At 40.9% G+C, this 27,319-nt stretch overlaps 1 protein-coding gene across 1 annotated transcript in view; it reads right to left on the reverse strand.

Moving 5' to 3' along the window:
• The window catches only part of CC2D2A (coiled-coil and C2 domain containing 2A), a 135,595-nt gene extending 108,599 nt beyond the window's left edge, over positions 1 to 26,996 (reverse strand). Inside the window, exons 1-4 of the mRNA XM_030801179.1 lie at positions 26,804 to 26,996; positions 20,925 to 20,981; positions 18,048 to 18,131; positions 16,055 to 16,178 (exon numbers count right to left, since the gene is read on the reverse strand). Coding sequence (XP_030657039.1) covers positions 16,055 to 16,178; positions 18,048 to 18,131; positions 20,925 to 20,963 — 247 coding nt within the window. The 5' untranslated portion in view covers positions 20,964 to 20,981; positions 26,804 to 26,996. The remainder of the gene's footprint in view (positions 1 to 16,054; positions 16,179 to 18,047; positions 18,132 to 20,924; positions 20,982 to 26,803) is intronic.
• Between the last annotated feature and the right edge of the window lie 323 nt (positions 26,997 to 27,319).

Here is a 27,319-nt window from a genome sequence, read left to right on the forward strand (position 1 = left end):
CAGATCAGGTCAGTTTCAGTTAAGTAAAATTTGAGTTGTCTCAAAATACATAATAGATCTAGAGAAATGTAAGAGCTAAAACTATAAAATTTCTAGAAGAAAACATGGGAGAAAATTTCCATAACCTTGAGTTGGGCAACTAATTTTTAGATACAACCCCAAAAGCACAATCCATAATAAAAATATAATAAATTTGAGTTTATCAAAATTTAAAACTTTGTACTTCAAAGACACTATTAAGAAAATGAAAAGACAAGCCATTGACTTGGAGAAAATATTTTCAAATTATGTATCTGATAAAGTACTTGTATCTAAAATACATAAAGAATTTTTACAACTCTATAGTAAGACAACTCAATTAATAAATGAGTAGAAAATGTAAATAGCTGGGTGTGGTGGCTCACGCCTGTAATCCCAGCACTTTGGGAGGCCCAGGTAGTTGGATCACTTGAGGTCAGAAGTTCAAGATCAGCCTGGCTGACATGGTGAAACCCTGTCTCTGCTAAAAATACAAAAATTAGCTGGATATGGTGGTAAGCACTTGTAATCCCAGTTACTCAGGAGCCTGAGGCAAGCGAATTGCATGAGCCCAGGAGGTGGAGGTTGCAGTGAGCCAAGATCGCACCACTGCACTCCAGCCTGGGTGACAGAGCGAGACTCTTGTCTCAAACAAACAAACAAAAAGTAAATAGTCATTTTACTAAGAAGATATACAAATGCCTAGTAAGAATATGAAAAAAATACTCAAATCATGAATCATGAGGGAAGTGCAAGTTAAAAGCACAAGACACCATTATACATCTACTGTAAAGGGTATAATTAAAGACAGATAATATCAAGTGTTGGAAAAGATGTGGAGAAACTGGAACTTTCATACATTGTTGTCAGAAAAGTAAAATGATGCAGCCACTTTGAAAAGTATATCGGCAGTTTCTTAAAAAGTTACACGTAAGTTTATCATATGACTCAGAGATTCTATTGTAGCAGGACAAGCCGCCGACAAAACCCCTTAGACACCAAGTTAAAGAAGGAAGGGCTTTATTCGGCCCAGAGCTTCAGCAAGACTCACATCTCCAACAACTGAGGTCCCTGAGTGAGCAATTCCTATCCCTTTTAAGGGCTCACAACTCTAAGGGGGTCCACGTGAGAGGGTCGTGATCGATTGAGCAAGCAGGGGTACGTGACTGGGGGCTGCATGCACTGGTAATTAGAACAGAACATAACAGAACATGGATTTTCACAGTGCTTTTTTTATGCAAATAACCAATTAGATCTTTAACTACCAGGGCCAGGGTGTGGCACCGGGCTGTCTGCTTGTGGATTTCATTTCTGCCTTTTAATTTTTACTTTTTCTTTCCTTGGAGGCAGAAATTGGGCATAAGACAATATGAGGGGTAGTCTTCTCCCTTACCACCACTAGGAATCCTCCAAAAAGAAATGAAAACATAAGTTTACACAAAGCCATGTTGCAAGTGTTCACAGCAACACTGTGGATAATAGCACCAAACTGAATATAATCCACATGTCCATAAACAGGTGAATGAATAAACAAAGTATAGGGTGTCCATATGATGAAATATAATTCATCAACAAAAGAAATGAAATTGAAATGTGGATACATGCTACAATACTTATGAATCTCAAAAATCATTATGCTAAGTGAAAGAGTTCAGGTGCAAATCACTACATATTGTATGATTCCATTTACATGCAATGTTCAGAAAAGACACACAGGGATAAAAAACAGATCAGTGTTTGTCTAGAGCTAGGGCTAGGAGTGGAGGCAAATAGGCACAAAGGAACTTTTTAGGGTGATAAAAATGTTCTAAAACTGGATTGTGTGATTTTGCATGTTTATATATCTACCAAAAATTCCTTAAATTGTACACTAACAATGGGTGAATTTTATGATATGTAAGTTATATTTCAATAAGTCTACTAAAAATATGAGTTGTCTTATTAGATGTGCAAAAGTGGATGTTGAGTACGCACTTGCATATTTAGTCTGGAAGAAGTCCACGCTGGAGATAAAAATTTGGAACTGGTCAGTATATAGATTGAATTTAAAGTCTTGAGATGACAACGATAATTGAGTATTGATAAAGACAAGAGAGCCAAGCACTAAGCCTAGGGTGCTCCAACATGGAGTAGTCGGGATGTGAATAAGAACAAGCAAAGGAGAAAGAGGTACAGCCAGTGAGGCAGAAGGAAAACCAGGCAAGTGGAGTCCTGGAAGCCAAGTACAAAAGTAGGAGAGAATGATGAGCGCCATCAAATGCTGTGAAAGTCAAGTAAGATAAAGACTAAGAACTGACTATTGAATTTAGCAAATGTGTCATTGGTCACCTTGGCAAGGACATTTTCAATAAATGGGTGGGAGTGTGAGTTGCATTGGAGTGATTTCAAGAGAGGACTGGAGACAAAAATGAGAGAAAATGAGTTTGAAAGACTTTTGCTGTAAAGAAGTTTTATTTTTTTGTTTGTTCGCTTTAAAGGAGGGTAGGGAATTGGGGCTTTGAGTACAGATTAATTGTGGCCTTGGCTTTCCTCATAACTAACAATAGGTAATATTTATTTATACGTATTAGTACTTTAATTTAGTCTTCCCAGTACTGTGTGAGGTAGTGAACTGCAGTGTTAGTGAATGTCTTGACGTTTCCTACATTCTCCACTGTGCATCCTTGGACTAGAATGTTCATCCCATTCTCCACCTGGTGGGCACTAAGGTAACCCCCAAGGCCCGGCTCCTTCAGGCAGCTCCCCTCTATGTCTCATGCTGTGCTTTATAACATTCCCCTCCCACCCCAGGCCAGTCTCTCCAGGTCCTCATGACTTTTAAAAAGTATGCCTAAAATAAACACTTTATTTCCTTTCATTTACATCATATTTCACTCGATTCTGAACTTTCTTTTCCACCAATACTGACAAATTGGCTCCGAAATGATGGTTTAATCAGAGAAACTAACATGAATGAATGGAAAACAGATGTTAGTAATGAAGAAATTTATGTTCATAAGAAACTACTTAATGTGTGATAGTTACTCCCTCAAGAGATGGTGCAAGATGGAATCATGGGGGAGTGTGTGTACTTTTAAACTAGATGTTTATTTTATTTGGAACTATTCCATGTTCAGGGAAATGCTTTCTTTATTTGGAATGTCATGACTATATATATGTTTGAAGAGCAGATTAGAAGCCAAGCTTTCACTGCATGGGTTTGTGGTGTGGTTCATTAGGGAGGTGGCACCTCTGGGCATGTGCCTGAAGCAGTGTGTGAGGCCATAGGTTAGGGGTGCTGCTCTCTGCATCTCTAAATGCAGCCTGACCTTGACAATACTTGGAGCCTCGTAGGACAGAAGGTCACAGGTTCAAGGTGAGGAGCTGGGCTGGTATCACTGAGGGACAGCCCAGACTCATGAGAAGTTTGGGAAGTAAAAGGTCAAAGGAGTAATCAAACATGTGGATCCAGATGTTTGAGCAGACTTGGTTGAAAAGACCTGGTGGGCATGGTGGTAAGTAAGCACACCTAAGGCAGAGCAACACCTAGAGGGAAAAGCAGAGAGGCCACTTGGACATACTGTTCACCCAGAGTGCCGTCTGCATGCCAGCACTATGCTAAGCAGAGCTGAAAGTCAGGCTCTGCCCTCAAGGACTGCTAGTTTGGTGAAGGAGGGGAGGAGGTGTACCAATGAAAAGATGCCTCTGGATACTCACACAGGCACAAGGGCCATGGGAGCAAAGAGGAGATCTACTCAGCTTACTCTAGGGAATAGGGGATGTTTTCCAAAAGGGAAGACATGTATATATTGATTTTTGAGAGATAAATAGTTAGAATTAAGACAAATAAATGAAAACCCCAAATAGGAAACATGCTGTTCTAGGGAGGGAGAGGTGGATGATCTACCTGAGTATCATTCTGTTTTTTTATTTTTTTTTATTTTGAGACGGAGTCTGGCTCTTTCGCCTAGGACGGAGTGCAGTGGCGCTATCTCAGCTCACTGCAAGCTCCGCCTCCCAGGTTCACGCCATTCTCCTGCCTCAGCCTCCCGAGTGGCTGGGAATACAGGCGCCCGCCACCACACCCGGCTAATTTTTTGTATTTTTAGTAGAGACGGGGTTTCACCGTGTTAGCCAGGATGGTCTCAATCTCCTGACCTCGTGATCCGCCCGCCTCGGCCTCCCAAAGTGCTGGGATTACAGGCGTGAGCCACCGCGCCCGGCCTCATTCTGTTTTTTAAAAAATGAAGCACAGTCAGATTATCAATCTGGTGAACACTCTAAACTTGTTTTATGAACCATATTAAGATTCCTCTGTGTATTTCTGGACCCACTGTTGACAGTGCTGGCTGGGTCATAGCATTGCCATTGTACCTTCCATGGGTAACTGTAAACCATCAGATCCAAAGATCAAAGAGGGTTCAGTTTGAAGCTATGGAATGATGCTGGAGTGCAGCAATTAGGAATATAGGTTTGGATGTCAACATATTGGAGTTTGAATTTTGGCCTTACCACTTCTGACTGTTGGTTTTCTCTGAACTTTAATCTCCTAATAAATGAAACAATGCCTCATAGTAGGACTGCTCTGAGATTTAAATAATATAATGCATGTAAAGACCTTAGCACGACGCCGGCAAGCTTTTTGCCTAACTCAGAACATGGTCTTAAGCTCTCAGAGTTCAAGATGGCAGATTCATCATCTGTTTGCCTGTCTGTCTGTTTATCACTGCTTCCATCCCCCACTCTGGGAGGGTAACAGCCTCAGGTAAACCAGTAAGTGCTTAGAGAAGAAAAATAAAATTGAACCATGCAAGCGTAAAAAGTCCCATAGCTTTCTCAGCATCCATCTGTGAGCATAAACTTTCTTGTTATGGCTGAGGAGACTACTGAATCTGAGGTTCCACCTTGGAAACCTCACGTAAGGTAAGCAGTGTTTATAAATTAGTCATGAGGAAGAGCTTCATGATCCATTTATAGAGTATTAATGTTAGCTCAGGTTACCAAATCTTACCTGCAGGCATGCTTCCAAACATGCGACTCTCCCCTTAACATTTAAAAAAGGGGAGGGGAGTACAAGGATGGGCTCATTGTTTGAAAATCAATAAATGTAATACACTGCATTAACAGAATGAAGGACAGGAAGTGCATGATCTTCCCAATTGATGCAGAAAAAGCATTTGATAATGCTTTTTACAATTTAATGGCTTTTCATGATAAGACCACTCCACAAACTAGGAATAGAAGGAAGCTACCTCAACAAAATAAAGGCAATACAAAAAGCCCATCACTAAGACAAGTCTCAATGGTGAAAAACTGACAGCTTTTTCTGTAAGATCAGGAACAAGGCAAGAATGCCTGTTCTTACCACTTCTATTTAACAGAGTATTGAAAGTCTGAGAACAATTAGGCAAGAAAAAGGAAATGAAAGCCATCCAAATTGAGAAGGAAGAAGTAATATTATCTTTGTTCATGGTGACATGATGTTGTATATAGAAATCCTAAAGATTCCACAAAAAAAATTGTTAGAACTAATAAAGAATTCAGCAAAGCTACAGGATATAAAATCAACACACAAAAATCAGTTGCATTCGTATACATTAAAAATAAGCAATCCAAAAACAAAGTTAAGAAAACAATTCCATTTACAATAACATAGAAAAGAATAAAATACTTAGGAATAAATCTAACCAAGGAGACAAAGAACTTGTACATTGAAAACTATTAAAAATTGCTTAAAGAAAGACACAAATAAATGTGAAGACATTCTGTGTTCATAATATTTTTAAAATGTCAATACTACCCCCAAATTATCTACAGATTCAATGCAATCCCTATCAAAATCCCCATGGCTTTTTTTTTTTTTTTGTAGAAATAGAAAAATTCATTCTAAAAATCTTATTGAGTATCAGAGGACCTCAAAGAGCTAAAACAAATTTGAAAAAGAAGAACAAAATTGGAGGTTTCACATTTTCTGGTTTCAAAACATATTACAAAGCTACAATGATCAAAGCAGTTTGGTACTAGCAAAAGACAGATATATAGACCAATGGAAAAGAATTGAAAGCCTGAAAATAAACCCTTGAGTATATGGTCAAATGATCTTCAGCAAGAGTGTAAAGACCACTCAATGGGGAAAGAGCAGTCTTCAACAAAAGATCTTGGGAAAACTGGAAATCCACATGAAAAAAATGCAGTTTGTCCCTTACCTTATATCATATACAAAAATTACCTCAAAATGAATCAGAGATCTAAACATAATACCTAAAACTATACAACTCCTAGAAGAAAACATAAAGGAAATTTTTATGACATTGAATTTGGCAATAGTTTCTTGGATGTGACACCCAAAGTACAGGCAATGATAGCAAAAATAAACAAATGGGGCTATACCAAACTTAAAAACTTCTGTGCAATTATCCCTCCCTTAGGAACACCAAATTGAACAATTATCTGTGTAAGAAAACACCATTATAAGAACCAAAAAACCAGGTGAGTGATCACAGTTCTAGTTTTAACATAATAACAAGGAAAGATGCATTGAGGAGGGTAGGAAGGGCAGTCTTTCACTGCCTACACCACCCTTCCCCCAAGCCCAGGCAGCACAGCACAGAGAAAGAATCTATGTACTTGGAAGAGGAAGAGTGAAGTGAGTATGGGATTTTGCATTGGAACTCAGTGCTGTGCTGACACAGTGGAACACAATAGTGAGCAGAATTCTGCTGGTGCCCATGGAGGGAACATTTAGATCAGTCCTGGGCCAGAGGGGAATCCTCCCCTCTTCCCAGTGGGAAAAACCTGAGTCCTGGCCAGCCTCATGACCAGCTGACTAAAATCGTCTACTTCTCTAAATAAATTGCACTGGCAGCCAGGCTACAATGACTGCAGTCCTTGGGTAAGCCCTGGTGCCATGCTGATCCCAGAGGCTGTGGGGTGGGATGCAACCCAGTGAGACATCAGCTGCAGCAACTATGGGAGTGATTCATGACTCCTTCCTAAATCCAGATAGTACAGTGTGGAGAGAGACTCCTTCCACTTGGAAGAAGGAGAGAGAAGAGTACAGAGGACTTTGTCTTGCAATTTGGGTACCAGCTCAGCCACAGTAAAATAAAGCATGAGGCAGATTCCTGAAGTCCTCCATTCTAGGACTTTGCTCCTGAGCAGTGTTTCTAGACCCAGTTTGGGCCAGATGAGAATCTGCTGCTCTGGTGGGATGTACCCAATCCTGGCAGGATCCACCACCTGTTGACTAAAGTGGCCTTGGGCCTTGAATAAACAACAGTGGCAGCCAGCCAGTAGTGGCTGTGGGTCATAGGCAAGCCCAGTTCCATGCTAGCCTGGGAGCCTGTGGGATTCAGTTGTGACCCAGCAAGTGTGATCAGCAAGGTGCCAGCTGTGGTGGCCACAGGAATGCCCACATTACCCTCCTCCAACTTTAGGTAGCCCAGTGCAGAGAAAGATTCCTGCTTGGGGGAAAGTGAGGGAAGAGAGCAAGAGACTTCACCTGGAAACCAAGGGAATTCTCCCTTATCTTCCCTAAGTTTATCAAAGCTGTGTTTCTAGAAATGTGCGAGAGTTGCAGTGTTATTGGGCTTAGGGCTCCCCTAGTGCTGAAACAGCTGCAGTGGCCTCAGGCTTAGATAACTACATTCAATCCCCTTTGAGTTTTTGGAAAGCCCTCTTAAAAAGGATGGGTACAAGCAAGCCCAGACTATGAAGATTGGAATAAATACCTAACTTTTTGATGCCCAGACATCCATGAACAATCATTAAGAACATCCAGGAAAACATGACCTCACCAAACAGACTAAATAAGGCACTGACGATTCCTGGAGTGATAGAGATATGTGCCCTCTCAGACAGAGAATTCAGAATAGTTGTCTTTAAGAAGCTCAAGGAGCTTCAAGATAACACGGAGAAGGAATTCTGAATTCTATCAGAGAAATTTAACAAAAAGATTGAAATAATTTTAAAAAATCAAGCAGAAATTCTAGAGCTAAAGAATTCAGCTGACAAACTGAAAAATGCATCAGAGTCTTTTGACAGCAAACTTGATCAAGTAGAAGAAAGAATTAGTAAGCTCAAAGACAGACTATAGGAAAATACACAGTCAGAGAAGAAAAATGAAAATAAAATAAAAAAGAATGAGGTATGCCTACAAGATCTAAAATCTAGCCACAAAGGCAAAAGCTAAGGGTTACTGACCATAAAGACGATGTAGAGAAAGAGCTCAGGGTAAAACATTTATTCAAAAAATAATAAGTTTTCAAACTTAGAGAAAGATATCAACATCCAGGTACAAGAATGTCAAAGAACACCAAAACACTCAAATCCCCTAAGACTACTGCAAGGTCTATAAAAATCACACTCTCAAAAGTCAAAGACAAAGAGAGGATCCTAAAAGCAGCAAGAGAAAAGAAACAAATAACATATAAAGTAGCGCTGATTCATCTGGCAGCAGACTTCTCAGTGGAAACCTTATAGGTCATGAAGGAATGGGATGATATATTCAAAGTGCTGAAGAAAACAAACAAACAAACAAAACTTCCAACTTAAGAGTATTATATCCAGCAAAGTTATCCTTTAAACATGAAGGAGAAATAAAGACTTTTCAAGGCAAGCAAAAGCCAAGGGATTTCATCATCACCAGACCTATCTTACAAGAAATGCTAAAGGAAGTTCTTCGATCTGAAAGAGAAGAATGCTAATAAGCAATAAGAAATCTGAAGGTATAAAAATCACTAGTGAACATAAGTACACAGACAAATACAGAATACCCTAACACTATAATTGTGGTGTTTAAATCACTCATGTCTTTAACCCTGAAGACTAAAAGAGAAACCTATCAAAAATAATAACTATGGCAATTTGTGAAGAGATAGACAGTACAAAAAGATACAAGTAGAGACAACAGAAAATAAAAAAGCAGGGGAGAGACAGGGTTAAAATATAGAGTTTTTCAGTTTTTGCTTTTTATTTTCTTTTCATTGGGATCAGAGTTAAGTTGTCATCGGCTTAAAATAACTGGTTATAAGATGTTATTTGCAAGCCTCATGGTAACCACAGAGCAAAAACCTATGACAGGTACAAAAAAATAAAAAACAAAAAATGTTTAACTTATTACCAGAGAAAATCACTTATACACTACGAAAGACAGGAAGAAGGGAGAAAGGAAGAGAGGACTAACAAAACAACCAGAAAACAAATAAGAAAATGGCAGTAGTAAGTCCCTCCCTATGAATAATGACGTTGAATATAAATGGACTAAATTCTCCCATCAAAAGACATAGATTGGCTGAATGTATTAAAAAGACAAAAAAAAAGAGCCAATTATATGCTACCTATAAGAAACTCACTTCACCTATAAAGATGCACATAGACTGAAAATAAAGGCGTAGAAAAAGTTATTCTATGCAATGGAAATGTAAAAAGAGCAGGAGTAGCTGTATGTGTATCAGATAAAATAGATTTCAAGACAAAAACTGTAAAAAGAGACAAAGAAGGTCATTATACAATGATAAAGGGGTCAATTCAGCAAGAGGATATAATACTTGTAAATACATAGGCACCCAATACTGGGACACCCAGATATATAAAGCAAATATTATTAGAGCTAAATCCCAATACAAGTCTCCCATTAATAATAGTTAAGGATCTTAATACCCCCTTTCAGCATTGGATAGATCATTTAGAGAGAAAATCAACAAACTAATATTGGACTTAATCTGCAAATAAAACAAATGAAACTAACAGAGATTTAAAGAACATTTCATCCAACAGCTGCAGAATACACATTTTTCTCTTCAGCACGTGGAACATGCTCAAGGATGGACTATCTGTCAGGCCACAAAACAAGTCTCAAAAAATTCAAAAAAGTTGAAATCATATCAGGTATCTTCTCTAACCACAATAAAATAAAACTAGAAATAAATAATGAGAAACTCTGAAAACTATACAATTTCATAAAAATTAAACAATATGCTCCGGAACAACAATTGGGTCAATGACAACATTAAAAAAATAAAAAATTGACTGGAACAAATCATAATTGAAACACAACATACCAAAACCTATAGGGTGTAGCAAAAGCATTACCAGAAGGGAATTTTATAGCAATAAATACCTACGTCAAAAATGTAGAAAGATTTTAAATAAACAACCTCACAATGCATCTTAAAGAAACAGAAAATCAAAAGCACATCAAAACTCAAAATTAGTAGAAGAAAAATAATAAAGATCAGAGCAGAAATAAATGAAAGTGATACTTAATAAAAAGTAGAAAAGACCAATGAAATGAAAAGTTGTTTTTTGAAAAGATAAACAAAATAGACAAAACTTTAGTCAGATTAAGAAAAAGAGAAGACCCACATTTTAAAATCAGAGACAAAAATGGAGACATAACAACTGATACCACAGAAATTCAAAGGATTATTAGAGACTATTATGAGCAACTATATGCCAATACATTTCTTCTAGAAAGCTAGAAGAAATGGATAAATTTCTAGACATATACAACCTACCAAGATGGAAACATGAAGAAATATAAAATCTGAATAGACAAAAAACAAGGAATGAGATAGAAGCAGTAATAAACAGTGTTTCTCTTCAAAGAAAAGCCCACGACCTCATGGCTAGCCTGCTGAATTCAACCAAACATTTAAAGAACTATTATTAATCCTACTCAAACTATTCCAAAAATCAGAGGAGGGAATACTTCCAAACCTATGGTACAAGGGCAGTATTATCTTGATACCAAAACCAGACAAAGACATAACAACAAAAAACTTTACAAGCCAGTATCTCTGATGCACACTGATGCAAAAATCATCAACAAAATACTAGCCAACTGTATTCAATAATACATTAACAACATCATTCTTCATGATCAAGTGGGATTCATCTCAGGGATGCAAGGATAGTTCAATATATGCAAATCAATAAAGTAATACATCATATCAACAGCATGAAGGAAAAAGGACATGATCAGTTCAGTAGATGTGAAAAAATATTTGCAAATTACTCCTCTGAAAGGGGACTACTATCCAGAACATACTAGGAACTCAAATATCTCAACAGATAAAACATAAATAATCTCATTAAAAATAGGCAAAAAACATTGATAGACATTTCTCAAAAGAAGACATACAAATGGCCAACAGGTATATACAAAAATGCTCAAATTCACTAATCATGAGGGATATGCAAATTAAACCACAATGAGATATCTTACTCCAGTTAAAATGGCTTTCATCAAAAAGACAAAAAATAACAGATGCTGGCAAGAATGCAGAGAAAAGGGAATGCTTGTATACTGTTAGTGAGAATGTAAATTTGTACAGCTGTTATGGAAAACAATATGAAGGTTTTTCAAAAAACTAAAAATAGAACTACCCTATGATCCAGAAATCCCACTGCTGGGTATATATCCAAAAGAAAGGAAAGCAGTATATCAAAGAGATATCTGAACTCCTGTTTTTACTGAAGCACTATTCACAACAGCTAAGATATGGAATCAACCTAAGTATCCATCAGTGGATAAATGGATAAAGAAAACATGCTGCATATACACAATGGAATATTATTCAGCCATAAAAAAGAATGAAATTTTGCAGTTTGCAACAACATGGATGGAACTGGAGGACATTATGTTAGTGAAGAAAGCCAGGCACAGAAAGACAACTAGTACATGTTTTCACTCATATGTGGGAGCTAAAACAATTGATCTGACAGAGATAGTGAATAGAATGATGGTTACCAGAGGCAGGACCCTGTCTCGAGCATTTGTTGTTATGCCCACAGCAGTTTTTCAACATATGTTTATCAAGCTCCAAATATTTCATTGGGGAATAAGCAATGAATATAGCAGACAAAGTCTTGCTCTCAGGGAGCTTTCCTTCTAATGATCAAGTTAGTCAGCTGATTGGAAAATGCCAGGAGGTGATGAGTGCTCTGAAGGAAAATAGAACCAGCTGAGAGGAAGGAGGACAGAGGTGGGAAAGGAACATTCTAGATAAAAGGTCAAGGAATCCCTCTCCACTCTCCACCTCTCCCCAACCACCAGATCCCTATATCCATACATCCACGTCCACTGGGATATTCAATAGGCATCTCAACTTTGCATGTCCATTCAATTTCTACCTTCAAACCTGACCTTTCTGCCATCTTTTCCTTCTCTGAAACTCTATTGGGAAAACTCTGAAACTCTATTGGGAAAATGGAGTTACCCATTTTTGACTCAAGTCAAAAACCATGGAGACAACCTTCCTGCTTTTGTAATTCTTGTTCAATCGCGAAATATACCTGTTTGTCTCTACCTTCCAAATACCCAGATTTCCCACACTCTTTCCACACCTTCCACTACCCACCAGTCCCATTCCCCAATAACTCCCACCTGGATTTTTGCTGTTGGCCTCTACCTGGTCTCTGTGCTTCTGCCCTCACTCCTTCCAAAGTCTACTCAGCATAGCAGCCTTCATCCTTAAATCTGATTATATCAGTCCTGGGCTTGAACCCTCCAATGACGCTCATCTCATTCGGATTAAAAGTCAAAGGGCCCGCTAGCCTGGGTACAATTCCCCTCCTCCCTTCTGACTTTATTTTTTTCCTTTTCCTTGTTGTTCACTCTCCACCACCCTTGCCTCCTGGCTGTTGCTTAACATCGCAAGCACATTCCTGCCTTAAGACCACTGCCTGGAACATTTTCCCCTTGGGGATCACTCATTTCCTTTCATAAATGCACCTCATCCTCTCACTCCCACTGCAGTCCTGCCAATATCTTTCTCTTCAGCACTTCTCATACCTGCCATACCCTATGTTTATCTAGTTTACTTCATTTGTTTTTCTCTTTTTTCCTCTCATCCCTCCCACAACTGGAGTATAAACTCTGTGGCAGTGTTCACGCAATCTATTATTGTCCCTGTTTTACAAATAAGGAAACTAAAGTTTAGGGAGGTTGGAGAACTTGCCCAAGGGAGTAAGATAGGTAGAGACCGGTACCCACTCTTGTCTAAGCCAACGCCCATGGTCTTAACTGCAACAGCTCAATTGCCTTTCAATCACAAGCTTAATAAAGACGCAAGTAGAGAACTCTCTTTAAGTGGGAACCAAAGCCCAAGAATGCTGAGATGGTCATGAGGCATTCAGAGGCCAGTAAGGAGTCAACCAAAGTGGAGCACACTGGAAAAGACTGGAAAATACAACCGGAAGGAGCCCAATTGCATAGAGTCTTAGAGCCCGGAATACATAAGAGAGTGTGGATTTTATGTAATGTAATATAATAGATTTTGAGTAGAAAAGTGAGATAAAGAAGAGTTTTAAAGAAAAATTAATGTGGTAGTAAAAATGTCCATACATTCTTTGACACTCCTTCTTTCAAAAGAAGGAGCCTGATTTTCCTCCTCTTAAATGTGGGCTGGATTTAGGGACATGCTTCTAACAAATATGTTGAAAGCACTGATAGGTGATTTCCACGACTGAGTCAGAAAGCACATGGCTGCTTCTATCTTGCTCTCGACCCTCTCCGTGTTTTCTGCGCATACATCTGTGTGTTTCCAAGACCTGAATTGGGAATCCTCCTCACCCTACAGTTCCCCATGCAGACTCCTCCATATGTGGAGGCTCCATTCTTCTGTCACCTCCCTTGCTACCCTTGCCTGCATAGGGCAGTCCTGCACTCTGCTGTTTCTGCCAGCACTCATCATTCCTTTTTACTTGTCTGTCTCCTGCTCTAATGCCACTGGTATAATACTACTTCCTCTGCTCTCTTGACTTTGTCTGCTGGCTTTGACTTCTCATTTCTGACAGATGCCTGGCTCCACAGGCTCCTTATCCACCATGTGCTCCACCCCTCACTGCTTGGTTTATCAGTGCTGCCAATTCATCAGCAGCTTCCAGCTCCACCCAGGGCTTCCCAGACACTGGCTGGTTGTGGTGTGGCTCCAGTAGGCAGGTCTCAGCCTTCTGTTCATTCCAGACCTCTCCATTCCCCAATTTGGAAATAGTATTTTTTGTGGGGGGAGGGACTAATGCATAGATCATCTCCGTGGTGACAGTGGACAGTATCTTCTTCATTTTCGAGTTAGAAAATAATCCACTTTTTATGTCACAGAGCCTTGACTGGTGGCCACCTCTTCTGGCAGTTTTTCTCTTGATTTTAAAATAAATAATTAAATATCCAGTAGTTGTGCTAAGGACTGAATTGTGTCCCCCCTCTGAAAATTTGTTTGTTGAAGCCTTCTCCCCCAGTCTGACTGCATTTAGAGATAGAACCTGTAGGAGGTAATTAAGGTCAAATGAGATCATAAGGGAGGGGCCCTCATAGGATTAGGATTAGTGTCCTTATAAGAGGAGACACTTAGAGCCTCCCCCTCCCCCAATGCAGGCACAGAGAAGAGGTCATGTGAGCACACAGCAAGATGGTGGCCACCAACTAGCCAGGAAGAAGGGCCTCACTGGAAACCGGCCATGCTGGCACCGTGATCTCAGATGTCCAGCCTTCAGAACCATAAGAAAATAAATGTTGGGTGTTTAAGCCCCCCAGTCTATAGTATTTTGTTATGGCAGCCTGAAATGACAAGTTGTAATCCTTGGTAGTAATAAATAATTTTGAGCATTTAGAAAAAGAAACAGCCATATGAGATAAATTTTGGTTCTGCTTTTATTAATTCATAACAGCTCTCATTGTATCATTGCTTTTAGATTAGAACCACATTTTTCCAATCTAAGAGTCAACTTGCTTCCAAAGTCCTCTAGTTTCCAACAGTTACTTATTTCCCAACTTTGCCATAGGGAAAACAGTCTAACAATTATGTAACAATTAAAAAGTGTAACCACTTCTCCTCTTGTCTAATCCACTTTTCATGAAAAGCAATGCCTGAAGGGTGGTCATTTTCCCTATAATGAGCAGGTAATTCCTAATGTTCATTGTACTGGGGAAGAAGAAAAGGCATGTGTAGGGGGAGAAGTATATGTGTCCTCAATGGCAAGGTCACCAGGAGCCTCAGAAACCTCCCTCATTTCTTCCAGACATCTGATTCAAGCCTCACTAGGTTAACACGTATGTCTTCCCTAACAATTTCATCTTCCTTTGAGTTTTTTGCATATTTAATTTCTATTCGAATTAACACTCCCTAACTTATGTATTGTTAGTCCATTTTGCATTGCTATAAAGGAATATCTGAGACTGGGTAATTTATAAAGAAAATAGGCTTATTTTGGCTCACTGTTCTGCAGACTGTACAATAAGCATGGTGCCAGCATATGCCTCTGGTGAGGCCTTAGGAAGCTTTCACTTATGTCAGAAGGGGAAGGGGAAACAGGTGTGTCACATGGTGAGAGAGGGAGCAAGAGAGAGGGAAGGAGGTTCCAGGCTCTTTTTTGTTTGTTTTCTGAGATGGAGTCTTGCTCTGTTGCCTAGGCTGGAGTGCAGTGGCCCAATCTCAGCTCACTGCAACCTCCACCTCCCAGGTTCAAGCAATTCTCATGCCTCAGCCTCCCAAGTAGCTGGGATTATAGGCATGTGCCACCACGCCTGGCTAATTTTTTTGTATTTTTAGTAGAGATGGGGTTTGTCCATGTTGGTCAGGTTGGTCTCGAACTCCCAACCTCAGGTGATTTACCCGCCTTGCTGGGATTACAGACGTGAGTCACCGTGCCTGGCCTGCCCAGGCTCTTTTTAACAACCAGCTCTCCTGTGAGTGAATAGAGCAAGAACTCACTCATTACTAGAGGACAACACCAAGCAATTCATGAGTTGTGCCCTCATGACCCAGACACCTCCCACTAGGCTCCACCTCTAACATTGAAGGTCACATTTCAGATTTGGAGGGGACAAACATTCAAAGAATATTATGTGGTTATAGAAACACATCCTGAAACTATGTGTCCTGTCTCCTTGGCAGGGATTAACCTAGAAAGTCACTCACCAAGTTGGGGTAAAGTGGGTGGAGCAGCTGTGGCAATGCATGAAAAATAACACCCATAAAAAATCCCTATACTGCTCTGTGCTGAGCTCACAGTAGGCAGTTAACAAGCACCAGCTGAATGGAAGAGGGGCACTTACTCCGTGGGCCTCTCCGAACTGTCATACTCAGGAGGCGGGTCTTGGGCTCCTCCTGCACAGGAACCTGCTGGTTGCCAAGGTGAGACTTTTCAGACACCATTTCCTTGGGAACAGCAGTTGGTGGCTGGAGGAAGAAGGTCAAAGGTTCAGAGACTCCCAGGACTTTATTTGAGTCTGTTCCTCTCTTGGGAAGATGGGTCACCATTGAGGGGACAGGCCTTAGTACTATTCACATCTAGATAACCACAGTCCCTGTCACCTGACTCACTGTGAGTACCCACCAGGGAAGAGGTGCCAACCCAGACTTTCTCTAGAAATGCTTTTGTGAAATTATCAAGGCATCCCCAAATAACGTGATTATTTTCACTTTTTCTAGGTAAAATGTGTAGAGCTCTGCAGGAATTTGGAGGAAAGAGAAACAGGAAAATCAGTTTGTTCCCAACTTCAAATAGTTTGCAAACAGCAGCTAAAGTGTCACTGGGTAATTCAGGGGCAAATATTTAGTCCACCTTTTGGGCACCCCCAAGAATAGCCTCTGGTTCCTTCTCCAAACTCTCAGTGAAGGAAAGCAAGGAAGCAGAATTGGCAATAACACCTCTGAGGACAGATAGACTAAAGTTTGCCTCCAAACTCAGATTGACTGTGGGACTCTGGGCAAGTTATTTAACTTCTTTGTACACTGCTTTCTTATCTGTAAAAGAAAAATATAATAAAAAGAGCCCATTTGTTGAGATGCTACAATGTATGAGTTATTGTAGAAAGCACAGAGATTCTGACGTAAATAGATGGCCCGGGGTGGAACTTACTAAAAAAAAAAAAAAGTCCCCATGTGATTCTGATTCTGGAGTGCAACTACATTTCTTGCAATGCTCCCAACCTATAAAGTTGAGAGCTGTTATATTCCCTTCTCCATCCTTGCCCCTTTCTCCTCTTCAGTCTAAGCTCCATGGCAGCCTTGGCACTGGTCACCCACTGCTCACTGTGCCTGTGACTGTGGAGCTAAGGGCTTGAACCCTTTTCATCTACTGCCTCCATGGCCCCTGGCCCTGGGGTGCAGAGCTGCAGACTGACCCCACAGGAAGGGGTTAAAGCTTCGGAGCTGTGTCTGGCTGTGGGTCTCCTCAGTCCCCAGGAGGGGCCAGAGAGCTAGCCCACGTGGCCAGGCAGTACCTCCCCAACTACCTGGACCTTCCCTTGAAAGGCTGAAAGTGACTCCTCTGCCCAGATTGCCCCGAGGAGTGTGCTGAGCAAGAGCGGAGCTAGGAGGGAGGTCTCTTCTGTCTCCCTGTGACCTCCTCATCTCTCCTGGCCACCCATCTCTGCAGCCCCTTCACGTGACTGCTGGCTCAAAATGGCGCTTCCCTCCTCTCCCTCCCCTGCTGGCATCTCGATTGTTCCAAGCAGAGCTCCCATCCACAATAGCTGCTTCCCTGCCTCCCCTCTCAGAGGACAACTTCTTACCAAGGACTTACCTTGAAAAGATTTACCCTGCACGGATGCCCCCAACCTAGGAGGGGAACTCCTGCGGAGAGGTGGGGGAGGATCTGCCAGCAGGCTCGGGAGAAAGGAGTTGGCTTCTGCCTCAAAGACGGAATTTGGGCTTGGAGTTGGAAAAAGAGGGAGTTTCCCAAGATTTGTAATCGTGTACTGCCATCTACTGCCCATCATAGTCCATGGCCTTCAATGAAGCACTAAAACAGGCTCCTTCTGTCTTTTCTAGACTCCTCTCTAGGAGATGGGAGAAAACTTACAGTAAAAATGCTCTAAGTATGGACCCCTGCCTTATTGTGAGGCTCATCTATAAGTCTCTGAATCAGGATCCTGCACCCTGGACCATCCGTCTACATCCCCACCTCACAGTCCCCCAGAGCAGGCCAAAAGTTGGTACCAAAAGAAGGAAGGCTGCCTTTGTGGATTCTGATGGCCCTGGGGATGCAGGCGGGTTGTTGATCAATGACACAATACGCAGACACAGTTTCTTGTCACTTCCTACCTGTTTCTTTCTTGGCTGTCTTCGAACCTTTGAGGTCTTATTCTGTCTTCCCATGTCTGCATCCCCATCATTTTCAATGAACTCCTTTGTTAAAATGCAAGAGGGAGAGAATCTTAAGACAGGAAGAGAGGTATGACTTTTAGGTATTAAAATTAAAACCCCCATCTTGACCCTGGGCTTCTATCCAGTAATGCTGAGTGTGAGTGGGGGGGACAGTTAACAATCTGTGCGGCTATCATCATCCACTCTTCTCAACATAGACGTGTTTTCGAAAAGTCCTCTCCATATTGGAACATCATACACGAGATGATGTTGGATCTTCCATTGTCCCAGGTCCTCATTCATGCATACAGCATTTATTGAGCATTTACTATGTTCCATGCTCTTGGGACACAGAATTGAAAGCCACATGCTGTCTGCTCTTAAAAGTCACAATCTAAGAAAGGCAACTAACAAGTGAATCTGCTAGGACAGACAGAGAACCACAGCCCAGGACAGATATCAGAATCATATTAGGGATTTCAGAGGTTAAGTTTTTCTGCTTTCCAGCCTTACCAGCAGGAAAAGGATAATAATGATACATGTTACATCATCACAAATGCTTCAAGTTAAAGGAAATTTTGGCAGATTTTTTTTGAAAAGGAAAACAATCCTTTAACAGTGCAAACTTCATTTCCTCTTTCCACCTTACACTTTCTAATATTTTAGTCACAAAATGTTAGAGCTGAAAGCTCTAAAGTCTACAAGCTCTAAAGTTTTTTAGTCCTAGAGTTTTAGAAACTGGGGCACAGGTGCCCCTGGGTGAACAAGAAGTTGCAAGATAAACAGAACCTCTCTGGGGTACACCAAACTTACTAGAATTTTTTTTCCTAAAATTAGGTTTTTTTTTGTTTTTATACTGAAACAAATTTGGAACACAAAGTATGAATTTTAAAGATATATCATTTCAAAGAAATATCATGCAGGTTTCTGGGCCAGACCTCAATTACTCCTGACTCCCTTTGGCCACTGGGGTTAGTGAAGACATGAACCGCAATAACAGAGGAAGGAAGTGAGGTAGAATGAGAGAATAGCCTTGGTTTGGGCCTTTCATCCGTGTGTGTGACCTGATCTCTGACTTGTCCTCTGAGCTGCATCCTCACTCTGGACTCTTTCTTTGGGCCTAATAGGGAGTGTTCTTAGTTCAGGGGATTTGCCAACTTAGATTACAAGAAGATAATTATATTGAGGTGTGCAAGCATGGCTTTCAATTCAATTCTAAGTTTTTACTGACTTAGAATGGACTTGTGAGAAACCTACGTAATCTTTTGCTTTTCCGTGATGTTTTCATCCTCTATTCTAACTATCCAGTAGGACTTCAAATAAGATAGAATGTAAGTTCCATGAGGGAACAAGGTTTGTTTACTGCTGTATTCCCAGGGACTACAGGCACAAAACATATTTGATTATATGAATGAATAAGCAAATATGAATTAAATATAAATTTATGTGGGTTTGTCAGTACTTGATCTTGCTTAAAGTTTTGTGGGGTTTTTTTTGTTTTTTTTTTTTGAGATGGAGTCTTACTGTTGCCCAGGCTGGAGTGCAATGGCATGATCTCGGCTCACCGCAACCTCCGCCTCCCAGGTCAAAGTGATTCTCCTGCCTCAGCCTCCCGAGTAGCTGGGATTACAGGCATGCCCCACCACGCCTGGCTAATTTTGTATTTTTAGTAGAGATGGGGTTTCTCCATGTTGGTCAGGCTGGTCTCGAACTCCCAACCTCAGGTGATCCACCTGCCTCGGCCTCCCAAAGTGCTGGGATTACAGGCATGAGCCACCATGCCCAGCCATCTTGCTTAAAGTTAACCTGCATGGTTTTATAATGAGTTTCCTCAGGCTTTTTGGAGCACTGCATTGGACAGCACATATCGTCTCCATTTCCGTCTTTGTTGTCTCAAGCCAGTGAGCCCTTGAAACGAGAGAGAAGTAAGGATTGAGAGGAATACTCTCTCTTTCGTTGGATGGTCTGCAGTCTCCAAATTAGACAGCCTCCCTTCTCTGGTGTGGGCAGTGCTTTAATGAGTTTTTACATACAATGAGTCAGAAATTGCAGGACTCCAGGACAGAGCCTTGTATTAGCAGGTGTCTACAATTGTTACCTTCATTCTGAATGTCTTTAGAAATCAGCATGCTTCAGGCAGAGCTAGGCCCAATAATAGGTAGTAACTTAGAGCTGCTGTGTGTCAGAGTTCATAGAACGGTGACAAAACAGCTTCAGAGCATTCAGGTAGAGGTAAGACCTTGGAATGTCAGCAGGACTGCATTTCCTTCAACATCCACCTCCCCTTCTCCACCATGTATCTGATATAGCACCCTCAGGGTGCATTTAGTAGGTGTGTGTTAAATTAAACTAAATGTGGCTTGAGGATACCTCTGTACTTTGAGTTCTTATGTAACAAACTGTAATCTTAGTAAACTAACTGAAAGCCTAATTTAGGAGTATGCTTCTGTGGCAGGTAGCTGAGTCTCAGCCAATCGCAGCAGCTGAGCGTCAATCAATCACAGGTGGCCTACTGATCAGACCGTGTTTAAATAAGGCAACACTGAGCTGTAACTAATCAAGCTGTTTCTGTACTCCACTTCCATCTTCAGTCCATAGATGCTGCCTGCCCAAGAGCAGAGCAGAGCTCTCTGAATCTTTTCAGGTTCTGAGGGCTGCCCAATTCACAAATCGTTCTTTGTACAATTAGACTCTGTTGAATCTAATTCATGTAAAGCTTTTCTTTTAACATGTGCAATAGATGCTGGTTGGCCTAACTTCCTCATTCACAAACACGTGTAACATAAGCATGCACACACAAACACATCCCTAGAAGACATCAAAGTGGCCACTTACCTCTGTAATTATTTTTACTTTTTCTTCCCTGGGATTCATTTTGGCTGGGATGGGGCCCTGACAAAGAACAATGAAGAAGTCAGGCATTTTGAAATCAGTGAAATATTCCTTCTCTTACTATGGATATATAAGAGGCTGGCCGTGATGGTAAGTGAAGTGTTTGAGCTGGGTAGACTTTCCACTCACCAGGAACCCCGGCAGACCCCAGGATTGGTGGAGATAAGTGCCAGAGGAAAGGAAGGATGCCAGGTCTCCCTGTCCCCGGGAGCCTGCCTTTACTGAGTTGGATGGCACTGGTTGGAATCCAGCTCTAGAAGGACCATTTTATAGCTCCTCTCCGCTACTGCCCCTCTGCACTCTCTGCCCTTGACCTTGGCCCTTATTTCACTAAGTAAAAAGACAAGACCAGAGAGGGCTTCTACATCCCCTTCCCCTCCCACCACATTGAGCCACTGCCACCTCCTCTGCTTCCACTTGCTACTATGAACCCCCATGTTCCCATGGGGCCCCGCCTTCAACAGTGCACTGGGCCCCATCATTCCTCCTCCTCCAGGCCCTTGATCCTGACAATTCTTCACTTTCACCTGGATTTTCTTCCTGCTTTATTGGCTCATTCCTACCAGTGGAAAAAATGCTGTAATTTTTCCCTTCCTTTGAAAAAAGGCCCCCGCCCCCCACCCTTTTTCTTTTGAGATGGAGTCCCACTCTGTTGCCTAGGCTGGAGTACAGTGGCACGATCTCGGCTCACTGCAACCTCTGCCTCCCAGGTTCAAGCGATTCTCCTGCATCAGCCTCCTAAGTAGCTGGGATTACAGGCGCATGCCACCATGCCCGGCTAATTTTTGTGTTTTTAGTAGAGACAGGTTTTCACCATGTTGGTCAAGTGGGTCTCGAACTCCTGACCTCGTGATCTGCCTGCCTGGGCCTCACAGAGTGCTGGGATTACAGGCGTGAGCCACTGTGCCCAGCCAGAAAAAAAGCCCTCTCTTAACTCTACTTCTCTTTCTAGCTGTTGCTCAATTTTTTCAACAATTACAGAAAAATCCCTCAAAACATTCCCTCTCTTTTGTTTTTTTATTTTATTTTTTTATTTTTGGGGTCTAGCATGCTCTGCAACTGCGCTTGCCAATGATTCATCTCCAGTGACCCCTGCATTGCCATGTCCAGTGATCAGTTCTCGGCCCTCATTTTACTTGACTTAGTCAGAGGCATTTAAAACATTTTCTAAGTTTTTAAATTTTGTGGGTACATAGTAGATATATATATTTATGGGGTACATGAGATATTTTGGTATAGGCATGCAAAGCTTAATAATCACATCGCAGAAAATTGGGTGTCTATCCCCTCAAGCATTTATCCTTTGTGTTACAAACAATCCATTTATACTCTTTTAGTTATTTTTAAATGTACAATTAAATTATTATTAACTATAGTCCTTTCATTATGTTATCAAATACTAGGTCTTATTCATTCTTTCTATTTTTTTTTGTATCCATTAAACAACCTCCCCCGACCCCTGACTACATTTCCCAGCCTCTGGTAACCATCCTTCTCTTCTCTATCTCCATGAGTTCAATTATTTTGATTTTTAGATCCCACACATAAGTGAGAACATGCCATGTTTGTCATTTGCATGTTCTCACTTACCTCACTTACTTGTGGGTGAAATAAGCCAGGCACGGAAGGGTCAGAAACATTTAGTGATGAAAGTGAACCATCCATTTCTTTTGAGATACTTTCTTCAGTTGGCTCCTGGGACAAGTTCTTTCTTGGTTTTCCTCTTACCCACTGACTGCTCCTTTTCAAACTCCTTTGCTGGTTTCTCCCCATCTCGCAGACCACCAAAGATTGGAATGCTCTGGGGCTTAGCTCTGCCTGTTTTCATTCCTCTGGCCATCTCACCATGTGTCTTGGCTTTAAATGCCATCTGCATGCTGATACTTCCCAAATTTACATCCTGGGTCCAGACATCTCCCTAAAACTCCAGACTCAAGTATCTGCTTGATGGACACCTTCACTTGGCTTGACATACCTCAAATAAAGTTCTTTGCTTTTACTCCTGAGCCTGCTTTGTACTGCAGTTTTCCTGTTGTAATGAACAGAAATCCATTTTGCTCAGGCCAGAAACCTTGCAGTCGTTCTTAACTCCTTTCTCAGTCTCACATGACACACCACACTGAATCCATCAGAAATCCTGCCAGTTTTGGCTTCAAATTATATTCAGGATCTAATCACTTCTAAACATTTCCACTATTTTCACCATGGTCAAACACCATCTTCTCTCTTGAAATCTACTGCAAGAATTTCTCACCTTCCCACATTGCTGGGCTACCATATTCTCTGCATTGAAGCCAGTGCAAATTGATGAAAATTTGAGTGACATCATCACATTGCTTCGCTCAAAATCCTCCAATGATTTCCCTTTGTCAACAGAGTAAAACCCAGTTTTCTCCAAGGCCTATAAGCGCTGTGTGATTTGCACTTGAATCCTCTTGCCTCAGTACCTTTGCACCTTCGGTTCCTGCTACCTAGTTTTGCTTTTCCCCAAGATATCTGCATGGCTCTTCTCTTTCACTTTCTTCAGGTCTCTGCTGAAATTTTATTATCAGAGAGCTCTTCTGTGACCATTCGTAATACAATGATCTCCTCCCAACACCCTCCTGGAATTCCCTAACTACCTTACAATGATTTTTTCACAGTGCTTATCACCAGTCAACATACATACTTACTTGTTAATGTCAGCCCATATCCATTAGAATATAGCTACAATAGGGCAGAAACATTATTTTGTTTATTGTTTACCCCCAGAGACTAGGATTATGGGACATCATGGACATTCAATATATACTTGCCGAATGAACGACTAAGTCACTGACTTATTGGCTGTGGTTCCATAGCCACATTCTGGGACTATTTAAAGCTCCATTGTTTTTTCTAGGCTGCTGTGAGGATGAAGTGAGAAAACACGTGGAGAAACAACAGGCATATGGCTGACAAATCATAAGCCCTTTCTAATATCCGTGGAACCCAAATCTTAACTGGGACTTGGTCAGGTCATTTAAGCAGCTTGTCTGAGCTCAAGGTTTCACTGACCCTACAGGGGAATTAGCATGTTAAAGGGAAATAAAGCATTTGAAATTCTATTGACTTCTCTACAAACCTCATCACAGGGTACAAGAAATAGAGGAAGGAAAATGTAAAAGCAGCTAAGAGAATAGAGAGGCAAAAAGATAACCTAGAGTGAATGAGGGGGCAGATAATAAAGACGAAATGCAAAAGTACACGAGAGCTCTCTAATGAACAACTCTGGTCATTGCAAACTGGAAAAAAAAAAACCTGTGAAATATTTTAGTAACTAAAAAAAGTTCCCTATAAGTTAAAAAATGCTTTATATGAAAGAAAAAAAACAGAAGTAGAAAATGAAAAATGTAATGGGATTTTCTTTTTTCCTCATTCTTTCCTGATTTCCTTTAAATGAGTTTCTAAGGAAATCAAATGACACTGAAATTTATTTTTTATATGAACACTGTTGCTAAGAAAAGATCAATCAATACTGCCTGGTTTTAATATGCAGCTTGCCATCATGTCACGTATTGGTACTTGTTAATATATTCCTACTGGCAACATCAAAATAGCTATGATTTACTGCACACTTATTTTGTGCTGACTCTAGATATATATTCTCTTTAGTCCTCACAATAATATGTCTAGCTTAGTAGTATGTGCCCCAATTTGCATATGAGTAAACTGAGGCTCTGATAGTTTGCATGATTTTCCCAAAGTTGTAATTATTAAATGTCACATTCAGAACTTGACCCCAAGACTCTGTGATTCCCAAGTCCTCCCTCACTCCACTCTACCCCTCCATCTCACCGTTTATTCTTGCTTTTGCAATGGTATCAATAATTATTCTATGCTTTCCAGAATAGCCCACTCTTCTGGAAATATTTACAGTTGAAAGCTGTGAAGCATTGCACTGGTGAGAAAAGGCTTAGGCTACATTAAGCCAGTGATTTATTTTACTCAGTGCAGAAAACCAGACATATTTTTTCAAGGAAAGTACTGACACCTTCATCTGAATAAATGGACTATTCCTAAGAGTCATCAATGGGTCAGAGCCATACCTGGAGGTTGAGATACAATGCATCTCAACTCCATATTGGTTGCTTAAAAAATCATACAATATATATGCCCTACTCCAAGATGGCAAAAACATGGGTTTATAGGAAGAGTTGCCCACATATTTCTTTGCCAAGGAATATGTGGACCTGAGTTTCAACTTCAGCTTTATTTATTAGCTGTGTGATCTTGGAACAATGCCCTCCCTTCTCTGAGACACATTTTTTTTTGTCTGCAACATTGCAGTCATACTTCCTACCTTGAAGGATGATTAATTTATAAGGGCTAAATTATGAAATGTGTGTAGTAAAATGCCTAGCACAGACTGGGCTCTCAATATTGGTAGGTTTTGTTACTAAGAAAAAGTGATTGGGGGAGGGAAAGTGGAAAAAAGGAATGAGGAGGGAAAAGAGCTTGGGGGATAGAAGAGGGGTCATGAGAAAGACCTTAGGTGATGTTCAAGCCCACCCACCTTCAGCTCCAATCTTCCACCCCCAGCTACCATAACTCATGTTTCATGTCTCCCTCCCTTCAGCCAGGCCCAGGGCAGTTGCCTTGCTGTTTCCATTTATGGTGCTTCTGAAACCTTCTGCACTTCTACCCATGAGTATTTTCTTCCTCACACCCTGAGAACATTTTTCTGTTCCATCCTGGAGCTTGGACACCTGGGGAGGTACCACATACATTCTTTTGGAATACATTATCTTATTCTACAAGTTATTCCAGCTGCAGTTTCCCTTAGCATAAGGTTAGTGACAAATAGCTTTATAGAATCATTTAATCACCTCGTTATAATATACATTGGCCTTGAATAGTACATATGAGTACCATATTTGAGCTGTGTTATGTGATATATGACCAGTGCATTTACATGATGTGCTAAGTGCTGGAAGCCCCTCCCTGGATGTCATCCCACTGTGCTCTCAGTGTTTTTATAAATCTCTTATGGCACTTAGCTCATTGTACTCTTATCATGTGTTTATAAGTCTTTTCCCAGCAAACTCTGAGCTTCTGACCTAATCTAATTTATGTTTGCACACTCTAAACTGAAGTTCATTGCGTGGTGCATTGCTGATGCTCCATAAATGTTTGAATGAATGACTCTCTAAGTGAGCTCTAGGAGATATATATATATATATATATATATAGAGAGAGAGAGAGAGAGAGAGAGATTTCATGCTGGTGCTGAATTTATTTGCAGAAAAGGTTATATGAAAATGCAATAGCAAACATATTTCTTATTTGACTTTATTAGCTTTTCATAGCACCTCTTTGCAATGAAGGGAAACAATCAGCTCAAGTTGTAGCCAGTAGATTTTCTTGAAGTCTTTGGAAAGCACAGCAACTCTCAGCACTGTGGTTAGTAACCCTTTCTCTGTCTAATACCAAGAAAAGTGTATTTTGCAGTAACTAGTGCTTCTCCCCTTAAGCCAGTTTGAACTAAAAGGCCCATAAATGCAACACGCAGCTAATGTTTCACAGAGCTTTGGTCAGAGAGCATTTTCACTCAGGACTTGTGATGAACTGGACTTACATTTCCTGCAAACCAGATACCAGATAGCAGCTCAAATCAAAGCTGCCAAGTAATGGTCTATGTTCCCATTTCAGAAAGTAAAAACATAAATAACGATGAGGGCCCCTGAATTTACAATTCATTAAATCCAGTCTCACGGTATCCTGGAGAGGCTGAACTTCAAGCCGGGTAACTGAAAACAGGAAATCATTGTTGCAGCCCAAAGTCCGGTTAGGGACTGATTTACCTTAAGAAACTTTACAAAAGGCACTTTGCAGATTCTGCATTCTAGGATGGAAGTGGAGAGAGACGGTGCTGTTGAATCTTTTAAAAGGGTCCGGAGGGAAAGGCTGAGTGTTGGAGATGCCCCTGGGCTCCTCCCTGGAAAGCTGCAGCCATGTCTTGGAGCAAAAACACCAGCTTAGCAACCCGTTCCTAAGGAAGGTCACTCTGTGGCTTTTTTTTTTCTTTTAAAGTGACAGGCTACTTCCAGTAGTGGAGTACAAGCATGCTGGGTAAGCAGAGACGCATAGCCTGCAGGAGAAGAACAGAGAGAAATCAACATGAGCAGCACTGGAAATTAGGTCAAGCCTTAAGAGCCGCCCCTCCCTCATGTCATCCGGTCGTCTTGCATTTCCAATGAAGAACAGGCTCAGAGGTGGGGCGATTTAGAATCTTAAAAGGTCATCATTGCATGGTGAAGCTGTCTAACGGTGGCAGCAGCAAAACCTCTGTGGAGGTGCTGCAGGGTACCAACAAATGT

This window comes from Nomascus leucogenys, chromosome 20 (genome assembly GCF_006542625.1).
Source record: "Nomascus leucogenys isolate Asia chromosome 20, Asia_NLE_v1, whole genome shotgun sequence".
NCBI lineage: Eukaryota > Metazoa > Chordata > Mammalia > Primates > Hylobatidae > Nomascus > Nomascus leucogenys.